Here is a 23,955-nt window from a genome sequence, read left to right as displayed (position 1 = left end):
TACAAGCTGTGTCTAGTAGAGTCTTGTTTCTGGATGTGTTATACACCACACTTATAAGCAGGAAGCTACAGGGCATTTAGGACTGTCACTCTTTCTTCTTACTCTAGATCGTGTGGTAGAGCTCAATTGTAAGAATTCAAACTCCTAAATTCTATTTTATTAGTAATACAACGATACCTACATCCAAAAAGATAGTTGGTAAGAGATTGAATGTGGCTGTAGAAGAGTTGAGTTAGAGGAACTAGATTTTGCATCATGCTTATGATGAGTAAATGTGAGGTCTTCAGCAGATCATGTGTGTACTAAGACGTGTAAGCTTCTTGATAAGGAGCCCTAAGGCATGAATATCTATCCATCCATATGGTAAAAACAATAAAAGAATCAAAAGTTAGATACAAGTTTCAACAAGTAAAAGAAGCAAGGTGAAGAAGGGTACGAGGTACTTGAAAATTTTCAGTATTTACAATTCAGGCAGAGAAATATAAGTATTCTAAGTTACTTTCAATGGTAACAGAGATATATACAATTGGCCACACCCATCTCAGTTATGCCCTATGGGAGCTAATAGATATAACTTAAGAGAAGAATGGGATATCAGGATCCATCTGGGGCTAGATTAAGCCAACATAGTGGATGAATTGTTATCATTAGCTAACATTTCCGAAGGATAGTGCAAACGTGGTAATAGTTCCCTTTGTGAGACACCCAGATGGTGCACTCTAGAATAGTATAGTTAGAGATAAATACTAGAATGTTCAGAAATTTCAAAAGATAGGCAGTGGAATCCTAGAAGGTATAAATATTTACCTGAGTATGACTCCCGCCCCTAGTAAAAAAAAGAGAAAAAGTTAGGTGTCCCGAAGAGCCAATGAGATGAACCAAGGGGAGCTAAAAGTGAAAGAACATTTTGTTGAAGTTTTCAAAATAAAGTGATAGGCAGAAATATTAGCCGAAAAATAAGAAGAGAGTAAATGAAGCATTATGAGTACCATGAGCATGCATGGCTAAACTCATTCGTTCTGGAGTTATGGGTGCTACATGAATGTTGACGTTTGAAGTTTAAATTGACGAGTTTGATTTTATAATATTGGATTGTTTATTTAATCCTGTTCTTAATTATTTTGCTGCGCAGCTAACATTGAAATACTATTTACGAATCTAGAGTTGAACTCGAAAGTGAGAATTCTGGATTGCATATAGGATTAAATAGAGCAAGTTCTTGAACCTGGGCATCGGGGAACGGATTCGCAATTAGGATATAAATATACCTAATTGTCTTGCTTGGTTAAAATACAGGAAGTGTAAATGCGTTCTTGTTAGTCTTAATTCCATAGACATATAGGCATTAAGTTAACTTGAATAGGCGAGTAAGAACTCGATAGATTCTTACAAGTAACATTAACCTTGTCAATCAACAAACCAGATAAATCAAGTAGTCAGTTTAAGCCAAGAACGTAACAAGATTGTTAGGTAGCCTATGACCCAGGAATATCCTCTCCTATTAACTTTTATCCGAAATTGCCTACGTATTTTAGTCGATCTCTAGTTTATTTAACTGCTTGATAGTTTCTTGAGTTGTTAATTAATTACTTACACATTTTGGGAGAAATCTTTTGAATAGATAATTTGTTTGAGTTTGAATCAGTCGAAAGTTAATCATAAGTCTCCGTGGGAACGATACTTTACTCACTACTTTATTACTTGACGACCACGTATACTCGCGTGTGTGTTTGGTCGTAACAAGTTTTTGATGTCGTTGCTGGGGACTTAAAAATTAGCTACATGTTTGAGTTAAGATTTTATTAGTTATTTGTTCAAGTTTTAATTTTCAGTTTGCTTTTTTGTGTTAACACAGTCTCTTCTCTTGAATGCGGAAGAGTAGAAGCGCGAACAAACTCCTTCCTTTTGATCCTGAAATAGAACGAACACTTCAGCGAGTAAGGAGGGAAGTCAAAGCTAGAACTAGAACAGAAAGAGAGTTGGACATTGTAGTTCAACCATAACCAATAGAGATGGTAGGTAATGAAAAGCGACCGGCGATAGAAGCCGCAAGGCCCAATCTTGCTAATATGACTCGGGCTATTGTGAATCCTGATATGACGGTTCATTTTGAACTCAAATAGTACAAGGTCTTGCTGATTCAGTCCACAGGGCAGTATGTGGGTCTATCTCATGAAGATCCGCAGCGGCATATTCAGAACTTCTTGGAAATTACGGACACTTATAATTATCCGAACGTTTCCAAGGATTATGTCAGGTTGACATTGTTCCTATTTTCACTACTAGGGGAAGTCAAAGAATGGTAGCAAAAGGAGCCCGTGAACTCGATCCACACTTGGGATGATCTAGCAAGAAAAATTTTAATCAAGTTTTTTCCCACTAAAAAGACAAAGTCACTAAGGAGCCAGATTCTTGGGTTCCAACAACGGGATGGCGAGACTCTTCGTCAAGCTTGGGAAAGATACAAGAAGCTACTCAGAGACTGCCCACATCATTGTCAGACTGATGAGGTGTTGGGTCAAACTTTCGTTGATAGGTTGGACAAGACATCAAAGATGAATCTTGACTCATCTTGTGAGGGTAGTTGCATGGCAAGATTGTATAGTGAAATCCATCTCCTCGTAAACAATTTCACCGCTAATGATAAAAATTGGCAAGGAGATGGGGAATCACGAAGAGCACTTAAACAGAAGGCAGCAGGTGTAATTGAGCTTGAAGATTTCTTAGCCATGAGAGCAGATATAGTGAAATTAGAAAATTAGATGAATAGAATGACAATGAACCAAATGCAATAGATGCAACATGTGCAACAGACGTCGACTTGCTACAAGTTATGTGGTAAAGGTCACATGAGTGGCATATGTCCCACGAATCCTGAATCCCTCTATTATGTGGGGCAACAGAGTAGAGGTCTGATGAATCAGCATGCACAATATGGGAACACTTACAACGCAAATTGGAAGAATCATCCTAACTTCTCTTGGGGTGGAAATCAGATACTCAGAATCAGTATAGGCCCCAAGGTAATTACAACCAACCTCAAAAGCCACCCCAGCAAGTCGAGGAGAGTACGAATGACCTGTTGAAGAAGTTGTTGCTTAAAAATCAACAACTCAGGATCGATTTCAGAAATCTTGAGAGACAAGTGGAGCAATTAGCGTCAATTCAAAATACTAGGCATGCATGTACTCTTCCCAGTGATACAGGGAAGAACCCTCAAGTTAATACAGTCACACTAAAAAATGAGAGGGAATTAGAAGAAACGCCAAAGAAGAGAAGAGATAAGCCTATATCTGAGGGGGAGTTGATTCCTAAGGCAACACACGAGTCAAAGAAAGATAATGCAAGTTCAGAGCCAGTGAGTGCTACAAGGCCACCACCACCTTTCCCCCAAAGGTTACAAAAGAAGAATGATGATCGTATGTTTAACAAATTTCTCTCTATGTTGAGCCAAGTTCAATTAAATATTCCATTGGTGGATGCAATTCATGAAATTCCAAAATATGCTAAGTACATCAAAGATATAGTGGCTCACAAGAGGAGATTGACTGAATTCGAGACAGTCACACTTACTGAGGAGTGCACTTCGAGGGTCCAAAACAAGCTTCCTCAAAAGCTTAAGGACCCTGGCAGCTTCACCATCCCTGTGCAGATTGGTAATATTGATGTGGGTCATGCTCTTTGTTATTTGGGGGCAAGTATAAATCTGATGCCATTGTCTTTATTCAAGCAATTGGGTCTGGGAGCTCCAAGACCAACCACTGTGATGTTGCAACTAGCTGATAGATCCATAGCTTACCCTGAAGGAGTGATTGAAGATGTGTTGCTACAAATTGGGAGATTCATCTTCCTAGCGGACTTAATTATCCTAGATTATGAGGCTGATGAACAAGTTCCAATCATATTGGGACGACCTCTCCTGGCTACAGGTGATGCAATTATTAAAGTGAGAGAGGGAAAAATAATTATGAGGGTGGACAATGAGGAAGCAGTTTTCAATATCTACAAGACGATTCAACTTCTCCGCCATTATGAGGAGATCTCTATGATATCTATTGTGGAGGTGGATGAGCAACTTATAGACCCGAGTGTATACCTAGATGATTCTCTAGAGAAAGCACTTATGTTGTTCGATAGCTTGGAGACTGATGATGAGGTTGAGGAGATAATGCATATACTAGATGCGTCCTGTGTGTACATGCAGGAATTAAACACCTTTGAGCCCCTAAATAGGCCGAGTGGGCCTCCACCAAAGTCGTCGATTGAAGAGGCTCCAAAATTGGAACTTAAACCCTTGCCCCCTCACATTCAATATGCTTATTTAGTGGTTCAGACACTCAACATTTTATTGTTTCCTCTGAGTTGTCTAAATTGCAGGAACAAACGCTGTTAAGAGTGCTGCGTGAGCACAAGCAAGCATATGAGTGGACAATGTCTGACATTAGAGGCATTAGTCCGGCCTTCTACATGCATAAAATCCTCATGAAGGAAGGACACAAGCCAAGTATAAAGCACAAATGCCGCCTAAATCCAATCATGAAAGAGGTGGTAAGAAAAGAAGTGATTAAGTGGCTTGATGCAAGTATTGTATTTCCAATCTCTGATAGCAAATGGGTAAGCCCCGTCCAATGTGTGCCTAAAAAGGGGGGATGACTGTAGTGGTTAATGAAAATAATGACTTGATTCACACAAGAATTGTGACTGGGTGGAGAATTTGCATAGATTATAGAAAATTAAACAATGCCACCCGCAAGGACCACTTCCCCCCTCCCGTTTATTGACCAAATGCTTGATAGACTAGATGGAGAGGAATACTATTGTTTCCTAGATGGCTATTCGGGGTATAATCAGATTGTTATCGCCCCAGAGGACCAAGAGAAGACCACATTTACGCGTCCCTATGGCACGTATGTGTTCAAGAGAATGCCCTATGGTCTCTATAATGTACCTGCGACTTTTCAAAGGTGTATGATGGCTATTTTTACTGACATGGTTGAAAGATTTGTAAAAGTGTTCATGGATGATTTTTCTGTGTTTGGGTATTCTTTTGATAATTGTTTAATGAACCTTGATAAAGTTCTTTCTAGGTGTGAAGAGACAAAATTGGTGCTAAACTGGAGAAGTGCCATTTCATGGTACGAGAAGGTATAGTCTTGGGGCACAAGGTGCCCAAAAATGGTCTGCAGGTGGACAAGGCAAAGGTGGAGGCGATTGAAAAATTTCCCCCACCAACATCCGTTAAGGGCATTTGTAGTTTCTTAGGCCATACAGGGTTTTATCGTCGTTTTATTAAAGAGTTTTCAAAAAATTCGTCTCCTTTGTGCAGGCTTCTTGAGAAAGATATCCCCTCCAAATTTGATGATGCTTGTCTGAGAGCATTTGAAGAGCTGAAGAAAAGATTGGTGACTGTGCCAATTATCATTGCCCCGGGCTGGGCACACCCATTTAAGTCGATGTGCGATGCGAGTGACGTCGCAATAGGAGCTGTTTTGGGGCAAAGGAGGGACAAAATTTTTCACTCCATTTACTATGCGAGCCAAACTCTGAATCAAGCCCAGATGAACTACACTGTTACTAAAAAAGAGTTGCTTGCAGTGGTGTGGGCGTTTGACAAGTTCAGATCTTATGTAGTGGGAACCAAAGTCATCGTCTACACCGATCACTCAGCTATAAGGTATATGTTTGAAAAGAGAGACGCTAAGCCGAGGCTGATTCGTTGGGTCCTCCTTTTCCAAGAATTTGACTTGGAGATCCGAGATCGAAAAGGAACAGAGAATCAAGTGGCTGATCACTTGTCCAGATTAGAAAATCGAAAACATGTGGCTGAGGGAGGTTCGATTAAGGAAACATTTAAGGATGAGTAGTTATTAGCAATCACCTCGAGTGAAGCCCCATGGTATGCAGACTATGTGAATTTTATTGCAAGTGGGGTGATGCCACCGGAATTGACGCCTGATAATAGAAGAAGATTTCTACATGATGTGAGGCTCTACTTGTGGGATGAGCCATTCTTGTATAAGCAGTGCGCATATCAGTTAGTATGAAAGTGTGTTCATGAGGAGGAGATGAATGCAATCTTGCATGTTTGTCACGCCTCTCCACATGGAGGTCATCGCGGTGGGGATAGAACCGTCCAAAAAGTATTGCAATCAGGTTTCTATTGGACAAAATTGTTTAAGGATGCACACGCCTTTGTTAAACAGTGTGACAGGTGCCAAAGAACCGGATGAATCACGAAGAATCACGATATGCCTTTGAAAAATATTATGGTGGTAGAGATCTTTGATGTTTGGGGGATTGATTTCATGGGACCGTTACTATACTCTAATGGTCACAGATACATCTTGCTGGAGGTCGAGTATGTGTCTAAGTGGGTGGAGGCCATTGCTCTTCCTACTAATGATGCAAAGGTAGTGCTAAACTTTGTAAAAAAGCACATCTTCACACGCTTTGGGACTCCAAGAAGTCTGATAAGTAAAGGAGGTACTCACTTCTGTAACAAGCTATTGAACAACATGCTAGCAAAGTATGGATTTAAGCACAAGGTTGCCGCCGCCTATCATCCCCAAACTAGTGGTCAAGTGGAAGTGTCAAATAGAGAGGTGAAGCAAATTCTAGAGAAACGGTAAGTGGAAATAGGAAGGACTAGGCCGTAAAGCTTGACGACGCATTATGGGCATATCGAACTGCATACAGATCCCCATTGGAACATCTCTGTATAGTTGGTTTATGGTAAGGCGTGCCACTTTCCCGTCAAGCTTGAACATAAAGCCTATTGGGCGATTAAAAAGCTAAAAATGGATATGGACTTAGCCGGCGAGAAGAGGCTGTTACAGCTCAATGAGCTTAATGAGTTTCGATTGCACGTGTACGAAAATACCAAATTATATAAAGAAAAGACCAAGATGTGGCATGATAAGCACATCCAATATCGCGAGTTTGAGCCAGGTCAAGAGGTTCTCTTATTTAATTCGAGGTTGAAGCTTTTCCCCGAAAAGCTTAAGTCTAGATGGGCAAGTCCTTTTGAAGTGGTTAGTGTGAAGCCTCATAGAGCGGTGGAATTGCGTGATACGAGTTCAAGTGCTACATTCTTGGTAAATGGATAGAGAGTAAAACACTATTGGGGTGGTGACATTGCATGTCACAAGACCTCGATGGACTTGGCCGATGCTTAAAAAATATTGCGTCGTGCCGCGATGTTAAATCAGGCGCTTCTTGGGAGGCAACCCAAGCATTTTCTTTTGTTTTCGTAGTTTACTAACTTTTCCTGTTCATTTTATATTTTTGAATTTTTTTTTGTAGGAGTTAATTCTTCTATGTAACTTATTTTATCAAACAAAAAAAAAGATCCAGGTGTTGGAAAAAAGGGTGGATGCGTTGCCTCCCCCTCAGCACGAAAGATTAATGGGCCAACTGCTCAAGGAAGTGAAGTGAGGCCATCGCGCAAAGTTCTGCATCCGTGAAAAATTAGGGAAACCAGCTGGGACGCATCATGTCCAAGCTCGCGCGAGTCAAGTAAGTGTTTTAATACACTTCACATGCCTAAAACCCCAAATCCTTCTCCCACCCATTTCCTCTCAACCCAGACACACCTCCACAAACTCGCACCACCACTGCCTCCATTCCAACGCCACCAGGTATTTTCTTCTCCCTCGTTTTCTTTCAATTCTCTTCTCATCTCTTCTTGTTTCTCTAAGACAGCAGAATCCCACCCCGAATTCCCCTAGGTTAGGTTTAATCCTAGTGATCTTTCCACATGAAACTAAGAGGGGAATTAAAAAATAAATCCAGGCTTTGCTTGCCTCCTTTGATTGGTTGTTGATGTTTGAGAGATGATAAACTAAAAGTCCCTTCATCTCGTTAATTTTGGGAGGGTATTTGAATTACCCAACTGTTGGAAGACACTAGGCAAAACTGTTGCACTCCACATGTTCGACTAATTGCCCACGAGGTAAATTTAGGCGCCAGTGAAGTTTGAATAACCGAGCGATTAGTATATACTAGTGAATAAGTATGGGGTCGTTTGAGGGATTGTGTACAACTGTGTTAGAGTGTAGGAGCTACGAATGCTCGCCACTCTTTCACCTTTTATTTTGAGGCATCTAATGGTCGTTAGGCTTCCGCGCAACCAAGTTTCGGGCTGAATTAAATGCAATTAAAGTGCGTAACTGCTTGTATTGCGATGTACGTTGTCCTGTAGTTGCATTATATGTGATCTATGCATATTGGTATATCTTGAAAATAAGTGTGGGGTTGCAAGTGATAGAGTGGGGTTGAAAATCAGTCTTTCGTGGTGCATAATTGTTACACCCTATATTTTTGTACGTAAAAATGCGTCGTAAGCAAACTAATGTAGGACCAAAAATGAGATAATATTTAAAAGTATATAAAGTAAGTTAATCATGTTACCTATGAGGTTATAAATATTGAAGATCATGAACAACAAGTACAAAGAGGGTTGGACAGTTCAGAAGCTAAAGCAATTGAATAAAACAATGTTTCGTCGAAAGTCGACAAGTTGGGAATGTTATAACATGTACCTTTGGGGTGAGACTAGGGTGATTAACATGATAAGGAGATTATGTTATGATTTATATTAGTCGTATGACATCCGTGTGTTATGTTTTAATGTCAAGCGAGTTGTGGAACAAAAGTCGATGAAAGTCATCACAAGTTACACTCATAAGTTTTACTGAAACTTTGGGTCAAATGTAACTGTAATTTTCTCTCAATATATTTATAGTTATGGGGTGTTCCACCCATCAAATTAAATATCTATGAGTCTATTTTCCAATGCATTAAACCGTTTGTCAATACGACATCAGAGTAGTGAGATATGGGCATTTTTGAAATACTGCGCAAGCTGCTAGGTGACAAGTAGGTGTGTCACCTACTTGCTTAAATGAAAGCCCAAAAATGGGCCATTTCGGGTCGTCCAAAGAGGCCTTTTAAAGGCCTATTTTCTTCATATGTTAGACTTAAAATAGAGCATAATAACTAGACATAAGCTCTGCAAAGAATCCTCCCAAAAATTTCCCACAAACCCTAATTGATTTTCTCTCCCTTTCAAGTTCTAATTGGAGGTAAAACCTATAGTTTGAAGAACCAAGATAGGAGCTGAGTTATCCAACAAATAAGGTGAGTTTACTGCTCTCTTTCATCCAGTTTTTCTTCTATAAATTCATGGTAAGTCATTCTATACTTGTGAGAACTCACGGGACGGTGATCGGAAGCCGTGAGTTCGAGTTATTCACTTGTAGCGGACTGTTTTGGAGACTGTTTGCATGATTGCACGTGCGGAGAGGAAAGCGCAGAAGCGGATCTAGGATGTGTGGTCAGGGGTCGCAGGTGCGAAGGGAAATGCCGTATTTGCAATGCCTGCAGATACGCTAAAGGACTCGCAGGCACAGAGGAGATCGCAGGAGCGGACAATAGTCCACAGGCACGCACTTGCAGGTGCGACCCTTTTTCCGCAGAAGCGGACCAGCCCTCTTAAGTCGTTTCCGCACCTGCGAAGGAAATTTCGCAAGTGCGGCATCGCAGGTGTGACCCAAGGTCCGCAAATGCGGAATAACTGGGTAGAAAAGATGCAGATGCGAGGGATTGAAGTTCACTTCACAAATTTGATTGATAGCTCGGTAGAAGGCGGAATTTAGAGAGATTTTCGGAGGAAGTTTTTGGGTAATGATACCTAACTCCCTTATGGTTATATTCCACTAATCTATGCTCGAATTCATCGTTTAAATTCGGATTTGGGGTGAAAAATTGAGAAAAAGTTCTTAGGCCAAACTTGAGGTTTTGATCGAGATTTTGGTGTCGGATTTTAGTAAATTTAATATGGTTAGACTCGTGAGTGAATGAGCTTTCGTATTTTAAGATTTTGACCCGATTCTGAGAAGTGGGCCCCACGAGCGATTTTGAGTTAATATCGGAATTTTTGTTAAAATCTTGATTTCGTTAATTAGATGAGTCTATTATTGTTGTAATTATGATATGTAATTGCTTTTGGCTAGATTTGGGCCATTCAGAGCCGAATATTCATGGAAAGGGTATTCTTACGGATTGATTGAGCTTGACTCGAGGTAAGTATCTTGCCTAACCTTGTGTGGGGAAACTACCCCTAAGGATTTGAGTCATCTATGTTGATTGTAGTCTGTCTACGCGAGGTGACGAGTGCGTGCTCGGACTTATTTGTCGAAAGTTGGTATTTTAGGGTTCTTATGTCCTTATATTCACCGTGTATGATGTTGTTTTTGATACGTTTGCTAGTTTCACCTCTACATGCTTTGATTAGAGATAATTGCTTTAGGATTCACTCTTTTTGTCTATTTGAACCTTATTCGACTTAACCAAAGATTTCAGCTCTTCTATCATCGTGCTGTATTTTTCATAACTGCTTATCTTTAATTAAAATCATTATTTTCTCATCCTATAATTATTTAGTCTTAATTGGAGTTATGATTATCTTCCGCTGCTTATCCTTACTTGAATTGTTGAATATTCCTCATAATTGTTCAACCTCAAAAGGAGTTTAGATAACCTATATCTTCGTTGACTTGCCATTATTTGGAACTATTTGACTCGTGTTGGCTTCTTATTATTGACTTGAATATTGTGGAATCGTTGCTACATTTTTGTATTGTTTTCCCTTGTTAAGTTGTTCTCCTTGTGCCTAGCATTCTTTACTGTGGTTATTCCTTGTGAATGAGTTCTACTGTTATTGTGATTTAAATTCTTGAGTTGATTTGCTCGTCGTACTTGGCATTTCTGTCATTGTTATTTCTGTACTCATTGTGGTGATGTACGAGGTTTCTGTCGTGCTATAGTTGTTATCTCTGTTGTTTGCGCTGCATATTTATTTTGGGACTACGGACGTATTTCGGGATATCCCCTAGCACTGCATATTTAAATTAGGACTACGGACGTATTCCGGGAGATCCCCCTATCTTGCATATTTACTTTAGGACTACGGACGTATTCCGAGAGATCCCCCAGCACTGCATATTTACTTTGGGACTACGGACATATTCCGGGAGATCCCCCAGCACTGCATATTTAAATTGGGACTATGGACGTATTCCTGGAGATTCCCCCTCCCCTCTCCCTCCCCCCCCTCCGTACTGCATAATTAATTCGGGACTACGGGACGGTATCTCAGTAGATTTCCCCTGTTATTATATCTGTGTTTGGAGCTGCTAATCTTCCATGCGTAGGTGTCACAGGGTGACTTATATCGAAGGATATTACTTGAAAAGTTTATATTTGAAAAGTATTTATCTTGAAGGAACTATGTTTGAAGATTTTTTTTTGAAAGGGGTATACTTGAAAATTATTTATCTTGACAGAACTATGTTTGAAGGCTAATTATTTGAAAAGTTTATGTTTGAAAGGTTTTATCCTAAAAGAACTAAGTTTGAAAGATATTTATTTGAAGGAAGTATATTTCAAAAATAATTTTTAATTAGAAAGGATTATATTCTAAAGACCTCAATTTAAAAACTTACGGGTGAAAGTTTACACTTGAAGGATTTGACTAATTTATTAGGGTTATTGGCTGAGACCTGATGTGAAAACTATTGCAGTTGCTGAGTTACTACTTGCCTATACTGTATTGTGATTCTTTTTGAATTTGGGTTGTGTTTTCGTTCATTCTTCTATGTATTATTCTGGTGTTCCGCTGTTACTTCCTATTTTTTTTACTTCCTTATTGCAGTTGCTATGTCGTTAGCCGTATCGCGGGGTCCTTAGATAGATGTCATGTTCTGTCATCCCTATACTTATGCTTGTTCAGTTTATTAGACCAGTGGGTGTCTTGACTAGTCCTCGTCACTACTTCACCGAGGTTAGTCTTGATACTTACTGGGCACCGCTGTGGTGTGCTCATGCTACTCTGCTGCACAATTTTTGTTTTTGTGCAGACCCAAGTATTTGTTCGTTAGCTAGATGTGTGGACTGTCGCTGCGGAGACTCAAGGTAAACCTGCTGCTGCATTCGCAGGTTTCCGAGTCATCTTCAAGTTTTTGTTTTTCACTGTTTATTCTTATTTCTAGACAGTTGTATTTAGAAGTTTTCTAGCAAACACTCTGTAGAGCTTATGACTTGCACTACCGGTTTTGGGAATTGTAAGAGATTTCTATTTATTTTGTTAGATCTTAATTAATTAACGTTGTTTCAATTAATGTTAGGCTTACATAGTCCCTAAGACTATGTGGCATCACGATACCAAACAGAGGGAAAAATTGGGCTGACGCGAAGCACGTGCCGCAGCTAGGGAACCTACTAGAAAAGCAGTTTGGGAGCCGCCAGTAGTTCCAGTTGGGGGCAAGTACCGGAGGCGCCTGCTATTACCCCCGGACTTCAGGAGACTTTAGCACAGTTCCTGAGCATGTTTGGTATATTGGCTCAGGCGGGGATATTTTGGTTGCACCAGTTACTTCACAAATTAGGGAAGGATCCCAGACTCCCGCCGCCCACACTCCAGAGCAGCGAGTTCACGTTGGTAAGGCTCCAGGTGTCATAGTAACATAGGTCGTGGTTCCAGTTTAGCTTATGGTCAGAGCAGCAGCATCCGAGGAAGGGCAGCTTAGATTTGCAAGGTTCAAGAGATATAACCTTCCTACATTCAGCGATTTGGATTCAGAGAGTGCACATGATTTTTTGGAGGAGTGCCATAACATCTTTCGCACTATGGATATTGTTGAGACTAGTGGTGTTGCTCTTACTATGTTTCAGCTTAAGGGAGCGACTTATCAGTAGTGGCGGGTATATGAGATGGGTAGCCCAGCCGAGTTAGCTTCATTTACGTGGGTTCAATTTTCAAAGATGTTCCTGAGAGAGTTTGTACCTCAGTCCCGTCGAGACGCATGGCGCGCGGAGTTTGAGCGGCTGTGCTAGGGCACTATGTCAGTGTCAGAGTATGCCGTGAGATTCAGTGATTTGGCCAGGCATGCACCTGTTTTGGTCACCATAGTTAGAGAGTGTGTCCGTAGATTCTTTGAGGGACTCAGGCATAATATTCAGTTCAGTATGGCTCGGGAGTTAGAGTCAGATGTTTTGTTTGAGTAGGTGGTAGGGATCGCTCGCCATTTAGAGGACATGCGGGGCCATGAGAGAGAGTACAGGCGAGATTAGGAGAGAGAGGACAGGGAGGAGGAGGCCTCATAGACCGGAGAGATCTACTGGTCCTTATTTTGGAGGCAGGGTACGCCATGGTAGAGGTTTTGTGGGTCATCCAGTTTGGTTTGCACTTCAGGCTTCGCACAGTGTGTCAGGTGCTCACGTCAGTAGAGAGGTTGCTTCGAGTGTGGAGATACCAGCCACAGGGTGAGAGATTGTCCTAGGCTCCGGACAGGTGTGTCACAACGGAGTATTCAGGGGAGTAGAGGGTGCCCAAGAGGGGAAGGCCCGACCCGTTGATGTGTTTCATATAATAGCCCTAGGCCACTGTGCCAGATGATGTCATAAAAGTATGCTTTTGATTTGTTATAGAGGGGCACCATTGGAGTTTTTGATTTGGTTCTGCTTAGCGGGGTGAGTTCCCCTATTTGTTGTCCCACCTATGGGTGAGTTCATGACTTAGTATTATGTTTAGGTGTTTACCCATGTTGGGAGACTCTATGAGTGGTAGCCCGTGTCTATCATTTGTTTCTATTCATTATCAAAAGTTTTGAGACTAGAAGTGAATTCATGTTGTCCATTATGGCAGGTTTGATGTGATTCTTGAGTAAATTGGCTACGATTTGTGATTTGATACTCTACTGGAATGAGGGTTTAGTAAGTGTTGTAATTTTATTGGCAGAATTGAATTAGTGGAAGATTTCCATTGGTATGATGTGTATTCGACTTGTGATTCAGAGTTGAGGATGAGACCCTCGCGATTCCATGTGATTTGATATGTTTGAACCGGGCTGAGTACCACGGTGGAAGTTATATCGGGATGGAACCCTTTTGATTGTTCAATTGCTTTAATTGTTTCTTGTTATATTGTTTTTATGTTAGTATTGATAGAGAGTTGTGCCTGTCGGGCTTGTTTGGTAGTTTCCTTATGTGTTTCTCTTTTCATATTCAGTCAATTTCGTTTGGTGCTTCTTGAGTTTTAGCTTGCGGGGTGTGTGCCCGGTGGTGTTAGTTGTGACTTGTTGATTCAGGTGTATAGTTAAGAGGTCTTCGTGTTTCTTGCATCGTTGTCAGTGTTGTTGAGGTTTGAGCAGGGTTCTAACGGATATGAGGCTAATTGCCGGTGAGGGTTTTGATTACGGGCAACTATTGTGATCAGAAATGTTATTATGGGCCTATGTGTGGTGTGTCTTGTTGTGTGGTCGTACCTTGTGGTGTAGGCATGAGTTGTTACAGCTGGTCGAGACTGATTTCGGTTATGGATTTAGAATCGGGGTCTTTTGAAGACAAATGAAAGGTGAGAATTTTGACTCTAAGGCTTATCGGTGTTGATAGAAAGGATAAATTACAGTTGGGATGGTCTCGTTAGGCTTATGTGGATTGGGGTGACGTGGGGTTCCCCGCGGGTGTATGTTGAATATGTGCTTTCAGTGATTGAAGACTTCAAGGTTATTCTTAGCACGTTCGAGGACGAACGTTTGTTTAAGAGGGGAAGGATGTAACGACCCGGTCGGTCGTTTTGAGAATTTAAATCCCGTCCGGGGGCATAAGGCCCTGAGCAGCTTCATATTATGTGCCTTGACTTGCATGCATGGTTGAATTCAATTATCGGGTGATTCGAAGTGATTTGGGACACTTAGTCCCTAAATGAGAGCTTAAGTCTTAAAATTTGGACCGTAGTCGGAACTGTGTGAAGACGGATCCGGAATGGAATTCCTTCGACTCTGTTAGCTTCGTTATGTGATTTGGAGCTTAGAAGAGTGTCTGGAATGTGTTTTGGAGGTCTGTAGTAGATTTGTGCTTGAATTGGCGAAAGTTAGATTTTTGGCGATTTCGGCTGATAGTGGAAATTTTGATATCAAGCTCGGAATGGATATCCGAAAGTGGTTGTAGGTTCGTAATATCATTTGTGACCTGTGTGCAAAATTTGAGGTCATTCGGACGTGGTTTGATAGGTTTCGGCATCGGTTGTAGGAATTTGATGTTTCAAGTTCTTTAAGTTTGAATTGGAAGGTGATTCATGATTTTAGCGTTAGTTGATGTGATTTGAGGGCTTGACTAAGTTCTTATGGTGTTTTAGGATTGGTTGGTATGTTTGGTTGAGGTCCCAGGGGGCTCGGGTGAGTATCAAGTGCTTAACGGATCAAAAGTTAGATTTGTGTTGCTGTTAAAGTCTTCAGGATCTGTCATTTTTGCACCTGCGGTGGAGAGACCGTAGGTGCATGATCGCACGTGCAGAGAGGTAAGCGCAGAAGCGGATCTGGGATGTGTGGTCAGGGGTCGCAGGTGCGAAGGGAAATGCCGCATCTGCGATGCCCGCAGATGCGCTAAAGGACATGCAGGCGCGGAGGAGGTCGCAGGAGCGGACAATAGTCCGCAGGCGCGCACTCGCAGGTGCGGCCCTTTTTCTGCAGAAGCGGACCTAGCCCTCTTAAGTCGTTTCCGCACCTGCGAAGGAAATTCCGCAGGTGCGGCATCGTAGGTGCGACCCAAGGTCCGCATATGCGGAATAACTGGGCAGAAATAGGGTAGATTTGAGGGTTTGAAGTTCACTTCACAAATTTGATTGAGAGCTCGGTAGAAGGCGGAATATGGAGAGATTTTCGGAGGAAGTTTTTGGGTAATGATTCTTAACTCCCTTATGGTTATATTCCACTAATCTATGCTCGAATTCATCGTTTAAATTCGGATTTGGGGTGAAAATTTGAGAAAACATTCTTAGGCCGAACTTGGGATTTTGATCGAGATTTTAATGTCGGATTTTAATAAATTTAATATGGTTAGACTCATGAGTGAATGAGCTTTCGTATTTTATGACTTTGACCCGATTCCAAGAAGTGGGCCCCACAAGCGATTTTGAGTTAATTTCAGAATTTTCGTTAACATGTTGATTTCGTTAATTAGATGAGTCTATTATTGTTGTAATTATGATATGTAATTGCTTTTGTTTAGATTTGGGCCATTCAGAGCTGGATATTCGTGGAAAGGGTATTCTTACGGATTGATTGACTTGACTCGAGGTAAGTATCTTGCCTAACCTTGTGTGGGGAAACTTCTCCTTAGGATTTGAGTCATCTATGTTGATTGTAGTCTGTGTACACGAGGTGACAAGTGCGTGCTCGGACTTATTTGTGGAAAGTTGGTCTTCTAGGGTTCTTATGTCCTTATATTCACCGTGTGTGATGTTATTTTTGATACGTTTGCTAGTTTTACCTCTACATGCTTTGATTAGAGATAATTGCTTTAGGATTCACTCTTATTGTCTATTTGACCCTTATTCGACTTAACAAAAGATTTTAGCTCTTCTATCGTCGTGCTATATTTTTCATAACTGCTTATCTTTAATTGAAATCATTATTTTCTCATCCTATAATTGTTTAGTCTTAATTGGAGTTATGATTATCTTCTGCTGCTTATCCTTACTTGAATTGTTGAATATTCCTCGTAATTGCTCAACCTCAAAAAGAGTTTAGATAACCTATATCTTAGTTGACTTGCCATTATTTGGAACTATTTGACTCGTGTTGGCTTCTTATTGTTGACTTGAATATTGTGGAATCGTTGCTACATTTTTGTATTGTTTTCCCTTGTTAAGTTGTTCTCCTTGTGCCTAGCATTCTTTACAGTAGTTATTCCTTGTGAATGAGTTCTACTGTTCTTGTAATTTAAATTCTTGAGTTGATTTGCTCGTCGTACTTTGCATTTCTGTCATTGTTGTTTTTGTACTCGTTGTGGTGATGTACGAGGTTTCTCTCGTGTTATAGTTGTTATCTCTGTTGTTTGCGCTGCATATTTATTTTGGGACTACGGACGTATTCTGGGAGATCCCCCAGCACTGCATATTTAAATTGGGACTACGGACGTATTCCGGGAGATTCCCCTGTCTTGCATATTTACTTTGGGACTACGGACGTATTTCAGGAGATCCCCCAGCACTGCATATTTAAATTGGGACTACAGATGCATTCCTAGAGATTCCCCCCCCCATACTGCATAATTAATTCGGGACTATGGGACGATATCTCGGTAGATTTTCCCTATGGTTATATCTGTGTTCGGAGCTGCTAATCTTCCATGCATAGGTGTCACAGGGTGACTTATACTCGAAGGATATTACTTGAAAAGTTTGTATTTGAAAAGTATTTATCTTGAAGGAACTATGTTTGAAGATATTTATTTGAAAGGGGTAAACTTGAAAAGTATTATCTTGAAAGAACTATGTTTGAAGGCTAATTATTTGAAAAGTTTATATTTGAAAGGTTTTATCCTGAAAGAACTATGTTTGAAAGATATTTATTTGAAGGAAGTATATTTCAAAAATAATTTCTTATTGGAAAGGATTATATTCTAAAGACCTCAATTTAAAAACTTACGGGTGAAAGTTTACACTTGAAGGATTTGACTAATTTATTGGGGTTGTTGGCTGAGACCTGATGTGAAAACTATTGCAGTTGCTGAGTTACTACTTGCCTTTACTGTATTGTGATTCTTTTTGAATTTGGGTTGTGTTTTCGTTCATTCTTCTGTGTCTTATTCTGGTGTTCCGCTATTACTTCCTATTTTTTTCCCTTCCTTATTGTAGTTGCTATATCGTTAGCTATATCGCGGGGTCCTAAGATAGATGTCATGTTCTGTCATCCCTATGCTTATGCTTGTTCAGTTTATTAGACCAGTGGGTATCTTGACTAGTCCTCGTCACTACTTAACCGAGGTTAGTCTTGATACTTATTGGGCACTGCTGTGGTGTGCTCATGCTACTCTTCTGCACAATTTTTGTTTTTGTGCAGACCCAAGTATTTGTTCGTTAGCTAGCTGTGTGAACTATCGTTGTGGAGACTCAAGGTAAACATGCCGCTGCATTTGCAAGTTTCAGAGTCACCTTCAAGTTTTCGTTTTGCACTATTTATTCTTATTTCTGGACAGTTGTATTTAGAAGTTTTCTAGCAAACACTTTGTAGAGCTTATGACTTGTACTACCAGTTTTGGGAATTGTAAGAGATTTCTATATATTTTGTTAGATGTTAATTAATTAATGTTGTTTCAATTAATGTTAGGCTTACCTAGTCCCTAAGACTAGGTGCCATCACGACCAAACGGAGGGAAAAATTGGGTCGTGACAAGTTGGTATCAGAGCCCTAGGTTCATAGGTGCTACAAGTCATAAGAGAGTTTAGTAGAGTCTTACAGATCGGTACGGAGACGTCTGTACTTATCTTCGAGAGGCTACGAAACTATTAGGACAATTTCACTTCCTTCATTCCTATCGTGTGAGTTCATTGATCTTGAAGTTTGATATTTACCATTCCATTGTCTCAGAAATGGTGAGGACACGAGCTGCGGTTCCTGATGATGTTACCCCCGGAGTAGATGCCACTATGGTCAGAGGCAGAGGCCGACGAGGAGCACATGCCGTAGCTAGGGCACCTACTAGAGAAGCAGTTGAGGAGCCGCCAGTAGTTCCAGTTAGGGGCAAGTACCGGAGGCGCCTGCTATTACCCCCGGACTTCAGGAGACTTTACCAGATTTCCTGAGCATGTTTGGTATATTGGCTCAGGCGAGGATATTCTGGTTGCACCAGTTACTTCATAGACTGGGGGAGGAGCCCAGACTCCCGCCGCCCACACTCCAGAGCAGCGAGTTCACGTTGGTCAGGTTCCAAGTGTCATGGTAACACAGGCCGTGGTTTCAGTTTAGCTTATGGTCAGAGCAGCAGTATCCGAGGAAGGGCAGCTTATATTTGCAAGGTTCAAGAGATATAACCCTCCTGCATTCAGCGGTTTGGCTTCAGAGAGTGCACATGTTTTTTTGGAAGAATGCCATAACATCCTTTGCACTATGGATATTGTTGAGACTAGTAGGGTTGCTCTTACTACGTTCCAGCTTAAGGGAGCGGCTTATCAGTAGTGGCGGGCATATGAGATGGGTAGCCCAGCCGAGTTAGCTTCACTTACGTGGGTTCAGTTTTCAGAGATGTTCCTGAGAGAGTTTGTACCTCAGTCCCGTCGAGATGCATGGCGCACGGAGTTTGAGCGGCTACGCCAGGGCACTATGTCAGTGTCAGAGTATGCCGTGAGATTCAATGATTTGCCCAGGCATGCACCTGTGTTGGTCTCCACAGTTAGAGAGTGTGTCCGTAGATTCATTGAGGGACTCAGGCATGATATTTGATTCAGTATGGCTCGAAAATTAGAATCAGATGTTTTGTTTCAGCAGGTGGTAAGGATCGCTCGTTGTGTAGAGGACATGCGAGGCCATGAGAGAGAGTACATGCGAGATCAGAAGAGAGAGGACATGGAGGTGAGGAGGCCTTGTAGACCGGAGAGATCTACTGGTCCTTATTTTGGAGGTAGGGTACGACATGGTAGAGGTTTTGTGGGTCATCCAGTTCGATTTGCACTTCAGGCTTCGCACAGTGTGTGAGGTGCTCACGGGTCTCAAAGTACCCGTACGGCATAGTTCCCACAGCCACTTCAGCAGAGAGGTTGCTTCGAGTGTGGAGATATCAGCCACAGGGTGAGAGATTGTCCTAGACTCCAGACAGGTGTGTCACAACGGAGTATTCAGGCGAGTAGAGGGTGCCCAAGAGGGGAAGGCCCGACCCGTTGATGTGTTTCATATAATAGGCCATAGGCCACTACGCCAGATGATGTCATACAAGTATGCTTTTGATTTGTTACAGAGGGGCACCATTCGTATTTTTGATTCGATTCTGCTTATTGGGGCGAGTTCCCCTATTTGTTGTCCCACCTATGGGTGAGTTCATGACTTAGTATTATGTTTAGGTGTTTACCTATGTTAGGAGACACTATGAGTGTTATCCCGTGTCTATCATTTGTTTCTATTCATTATCGAAAGTTTCGAGACTAGAAGTGAATTCATGTTGTCCATTATTGCAGGTTTGATATGATTCCTGAGTAAATTGGTTACGATTTGTGATTTGATACTTTACTCGGGTGAGGGTTTAGTAAGTGTTGTGATTTTATTGGCAGAATTGAATTAGTGGAAGATTTCCATTGGTATGATGTGTATTTGACTTGTGATTCTGAGTTGAGGGTGAGACCCTCGCGATTCCATGTGATTTGATATGTCTGAATCGGGCTGAGTACCGCGGTGGAAGTTATATCATGATGAGACCCTTGTGATTGTTCATATGCTTTAATTCTTTCCTTGTTATATTGTTTTATAGGTTAGTATTGATAGAGAGTTGTGCCTGTCGGGCTTGTTTGGTAGTTTCCTTATGTGTTTCTCTTTTCATATTCAGTCAATTTCGTTCGGTGCTTCTTGAGTTTTAGCTTGCGGGGTGTGTGCCCGGTAGTGTTAGTTGTGACTTGTTGATTCGGGTGTATAATTAAGAGGTCTTCATGTTTCTTGCATCGTTGTCAGTGTTGTTTAGTTTTGAACAGGGTTCTAACGGATATGAGGCTAATTACCGGTGATGGTTTTGATTACGGGCAACTATTGTGATCAGAAATGTTATTATGGGCCTATGTGTGGTGTGTCTTATTGTGTGGTCGTACCTTGTGGGTGTAGGCATGAGTTATCACATCAACTAACACTAAAATCACGAATCACCTTCCAATTCAAACTTAAAGAACTTGAAACTTCAAATTCCTACAACCGATGTCGAAACCTATCAAACCACGTCAGAATGACCTCTATTTTGCACACAGGTCACAAATGACATTACGAAACTACTGCCACTTTCGGAATTCCATTACGAGCTCGATATCAAAATTTCCACTATCGGCAGAAATCGCCGAAAATATAACTTTCGTTAATTCAAGCCTAAATCTACTACAGACCTCCAAAACACAATCCGGACGCGCTCCTAAACTCAAAATCACTCAACAGAGCTAACGGAATCAACGAAATTCCATTCCGGATCCGTCTTCACACAGTTCCGACTACGGTCCAAATTTTAAGACTTAAGCTCTCATTTAGGGACTAAGTGTCCCAAATCACTTCGAATCACCCGATAATTGAATTCAACCACACACGCAAGTCAAGGCACATAATATGAAGCTGCTCGGGGCCTTATGCCGCCGAATGGGATTTAAATTCTCAAAACGACCGGCCGGGTCATTACATCCTTCCCATCTTAAACAAACATTCGTCCTCGAACGTGCTAAGAATCGCCTAGAAGTCTTCAATCACTGAAAGAATATATTCTATATACACCCGCAGGGGGACCCCACGTCACCCCATCCCAACTATAATTTATCCTTTCTATCAACACCGATAAGCCTTAGAGTCAAAATTCTCACCTTCCATTTGTCTTCAAAAGACCCGATTCTAAATACATAACCGATATCAGTCTCGACTAGCTGTAACACCTACGGTCTCTCCACCGCAGGTGCAAAAATGACAGATGCCTGAAGACTTCAGCAGCAACACAAATCCAACTTTTGATCCGTTAAGCACTCGAAACTCACCCGAGCCCCCGGGACCTTATCTAAACATACCAACCAATCCTAAAACACCATATGAACTTAGTCGAGCCCTCAAATCACATCAACTAATGCTAAAATCACGAATCACCTTCCAATTCAAACTTAAAGAACTTGAAACTTTAAATTCCTACAATCGATGCCGAAACCTATCTAACCACGTCCGAATGACCTCAAATTTTGCACACAGGTCACAAATGACACTACAAACCTACAACCACTATCAGAAATCCATTCCGAGCTCGATATCAAAATTTTTACTATCGGCCGAAATCGCCGAAAATCTAACTTTCGCTAATTCAAGCCTAAATCTACTACAGACCTCCAAAACACATTCCGGATGCGCTCTTAAGTTCAAAATCACTCAACGGAGTCGACGGAATTCCATTCCGGATCAGTCTTCACATAGTTCCGATTACGTAATTTAAATTCTCAAAATAATCGACCGGGTCGTTACAGGTCTGTAGTAGGTTTGCGGTCCGTAGACCAGTTTTACGGTCGCATAATGTGCCGCAGAACTCCCATTCAGAAATCTTTATGTTGGATCTGCGATAGATTGTGCCACCCGCAAAATGGTTATGCGGACGCATAATTGACTGCAAAATATCATCCCAAATTTGCCTAGTTCTCTGCTCCACTATGCAGCGGATCTGCGACTGCAAAAATGCCCTACTCTGCCAAAAATGTTCAACAACTCCCCAACGCTTTGGTCAACCAAAAATGTTCATACCGCAGCGAGCTTGCGAGCCACAAAGAATCTCTACAATCAACAACACATAAGTCTACCTTGGCACTATGAAATCCGAGGTTTTTAAGTAAAATTTTACGGGGCCTTATTGACTTGTTGCTGGACACTCAGACCAATTCTAATCTACCATATCGTATGGAGCCAACGAAGTTGAAGGTGTTGAAGGAGTAGCTGCAATAGTTCCTTGATACGGGTTTCATTCGGCCTAGTATGTCACCTTGAGTTGCCCCGGTTCTGATTGTGAAGAAGAAGTATGGTTCTATGCGGATGTGTATTGATTATCGGTAGTTGAAAAAAGTTATAGTGAAGAACAAGTATCCATTACCGCACATTGATGACTTATTTGACAAGCTTCAGGGTGCCAGAGTGTTCTCAATGATTGATTTGCGGTCAGGGTATCATCAGCGGAAGATTCGGGATCTAGATATTTTCGAAGACTTCCTTCAGGACTTGGTATGGTCACTACGAGTTCCTTATGATGTCAATTGGGCTGACCAACTCCCCAGCAACATTTATGCACTTGATGAATAGTGTATTCCAGCCATATCATGACTCATTCGTCATTTTGTTTATTGACGACAATTTGGTGTACTCCCGCAGTCAGGATGATCATTAGCGTTATCTACGGATCGTGCTTCAGACCTTGAGAGAGAAGAAGTTATTGATGTGCCGTAGAATTGCGGCACTTTTGATACTAATTACAAAGACTTTCGCTCGTCTTTTAAAGAATTGTAAGTTATTTCTTATGTAGTTTTGGTGTTTTGCAGCATACCAGACTTGAAGAACCAAGAACACAAAAAAATGACAAAAAACCCATAAAAGAGCAGAAATGCGGCAGGTTTGCGACCGCAAAAGTGATGTGCGGGCCGCATACCAACGGCAGAATGAAGAAGCTGCTCCCAGTTTTTGAGAGAGCCGCATAAGTGCAAGAAAGAGTTCTGCGAGAGCAATTTTGTGGCATCATCTGCGATCGCAAAATCAATGTGCGGACCGCATAATAGATTTGCGATGAACAACTGGGCAACTGGACACTCAATTATGTGATGGAGTTATAATTATGCGGGCCGCGAAGTGATTCTGTGACACGTTCTGCGATCGCAGATGTGATCTGCAAGGGTATTTTTGCCATATTTTGACCCCCGACTTATAGCCCATTATAAAGAGAATAACTAGGATTTTTGTGGGATATCTTGTCTGAAAAAGAGGCTACATTTAGAGCATTGAATACACCATTGTTTTGAAAGCTTTTGAAGAGAGAATCTTGTATCTTTGTAATTTTTATGACTTTATTTATTGCTTTGTTCTTGGATTCTAGTATGAGTAGCTAGTTTTAAATGCTAAGGTTGTGGGCTCTAAATGGGTGTTTACCATTGAATATATATATATATAATGGTTGGTTGGTATTTATTCATTTATCATGCTTTATTTAATGTTGGTGGTTGCAAACACTGACTAATGCCATTTCATTCTATCTTTACTTGGAAAAGTGGGTTAGAGTTTGGTAGAATTGAATAGCACAAAACTCAAGGCTTTAAACCTTTTTTAATATAATCGCTTAGGGATAAGTGGGTTCTATTTGGCATAAATTGGTTGTTCTTAATTGTAACTCTTTTATATTTGGAAAAATCATAAAGAGAAAATACTA

The 23,955-nt window shown here is 41.1% G+C and overlaps 1 protein-coding gene and 1 non-coding gene across 2 annotated transcripts; one reads left to right on the top strand and one right to left on the bottom strand.

The window, feature by feature from the left end:
• Positions 1–2,393: 2,393 nt before the first annotated feature.
• On the bottom strand, positions 2,394–2,500 carry LOC117274978 (small nucleolar RNA R71). Its single transcript, XR_004505136.1, has one exon. It is a non-coding gene; the product is annotated as a small nucleolar RNA R71 (small nucleolar RNA).
• A 295-nt stretch (positions 2,501–2,795) lies between these two features.
• LOC138902754 (uncharacterized) lies at positions 2,796–5,864 on the top strand. Its single transcript, XM_070190651.1, has 6 exons — positions 2,796–2,910; positions 2,997–4,327; positions 4,378–4,548; positions 4,852–4,907; positions 5,088–5,145; positions 5,187–5,864. Exons 1-6 carry the CDS (start codon positions 2,796–2,798, stop codon positions 5,862–5,864), a joined length of 2,409 nt encoding a protein of 802 aa, XP_070046752.1.
• The last annotated feature ends 18,091 nt before the right edge of the window (positions 5,865–23,955 follow it).

The sequence above is a fragment of the Nicotiana tomentosiformis genome, chromosome 12 (assembly GCF_000390325.3).
Source record: "Nicotiana tomentosiformis chromosome 12, ASM39032v3, whole genome shotgun sequence".
Taxonomy (NCBI): domain Eukaryota; kingdom Viridiplantae; phylum Streptophyta; class Magnoliopsida; order Solanales; family Solanaceae; genus Nicotiana; species Nicotiana tomentosiformis.
This window is presented reverse-complemented; position numbering and strand designations above follow the sequence as displayed.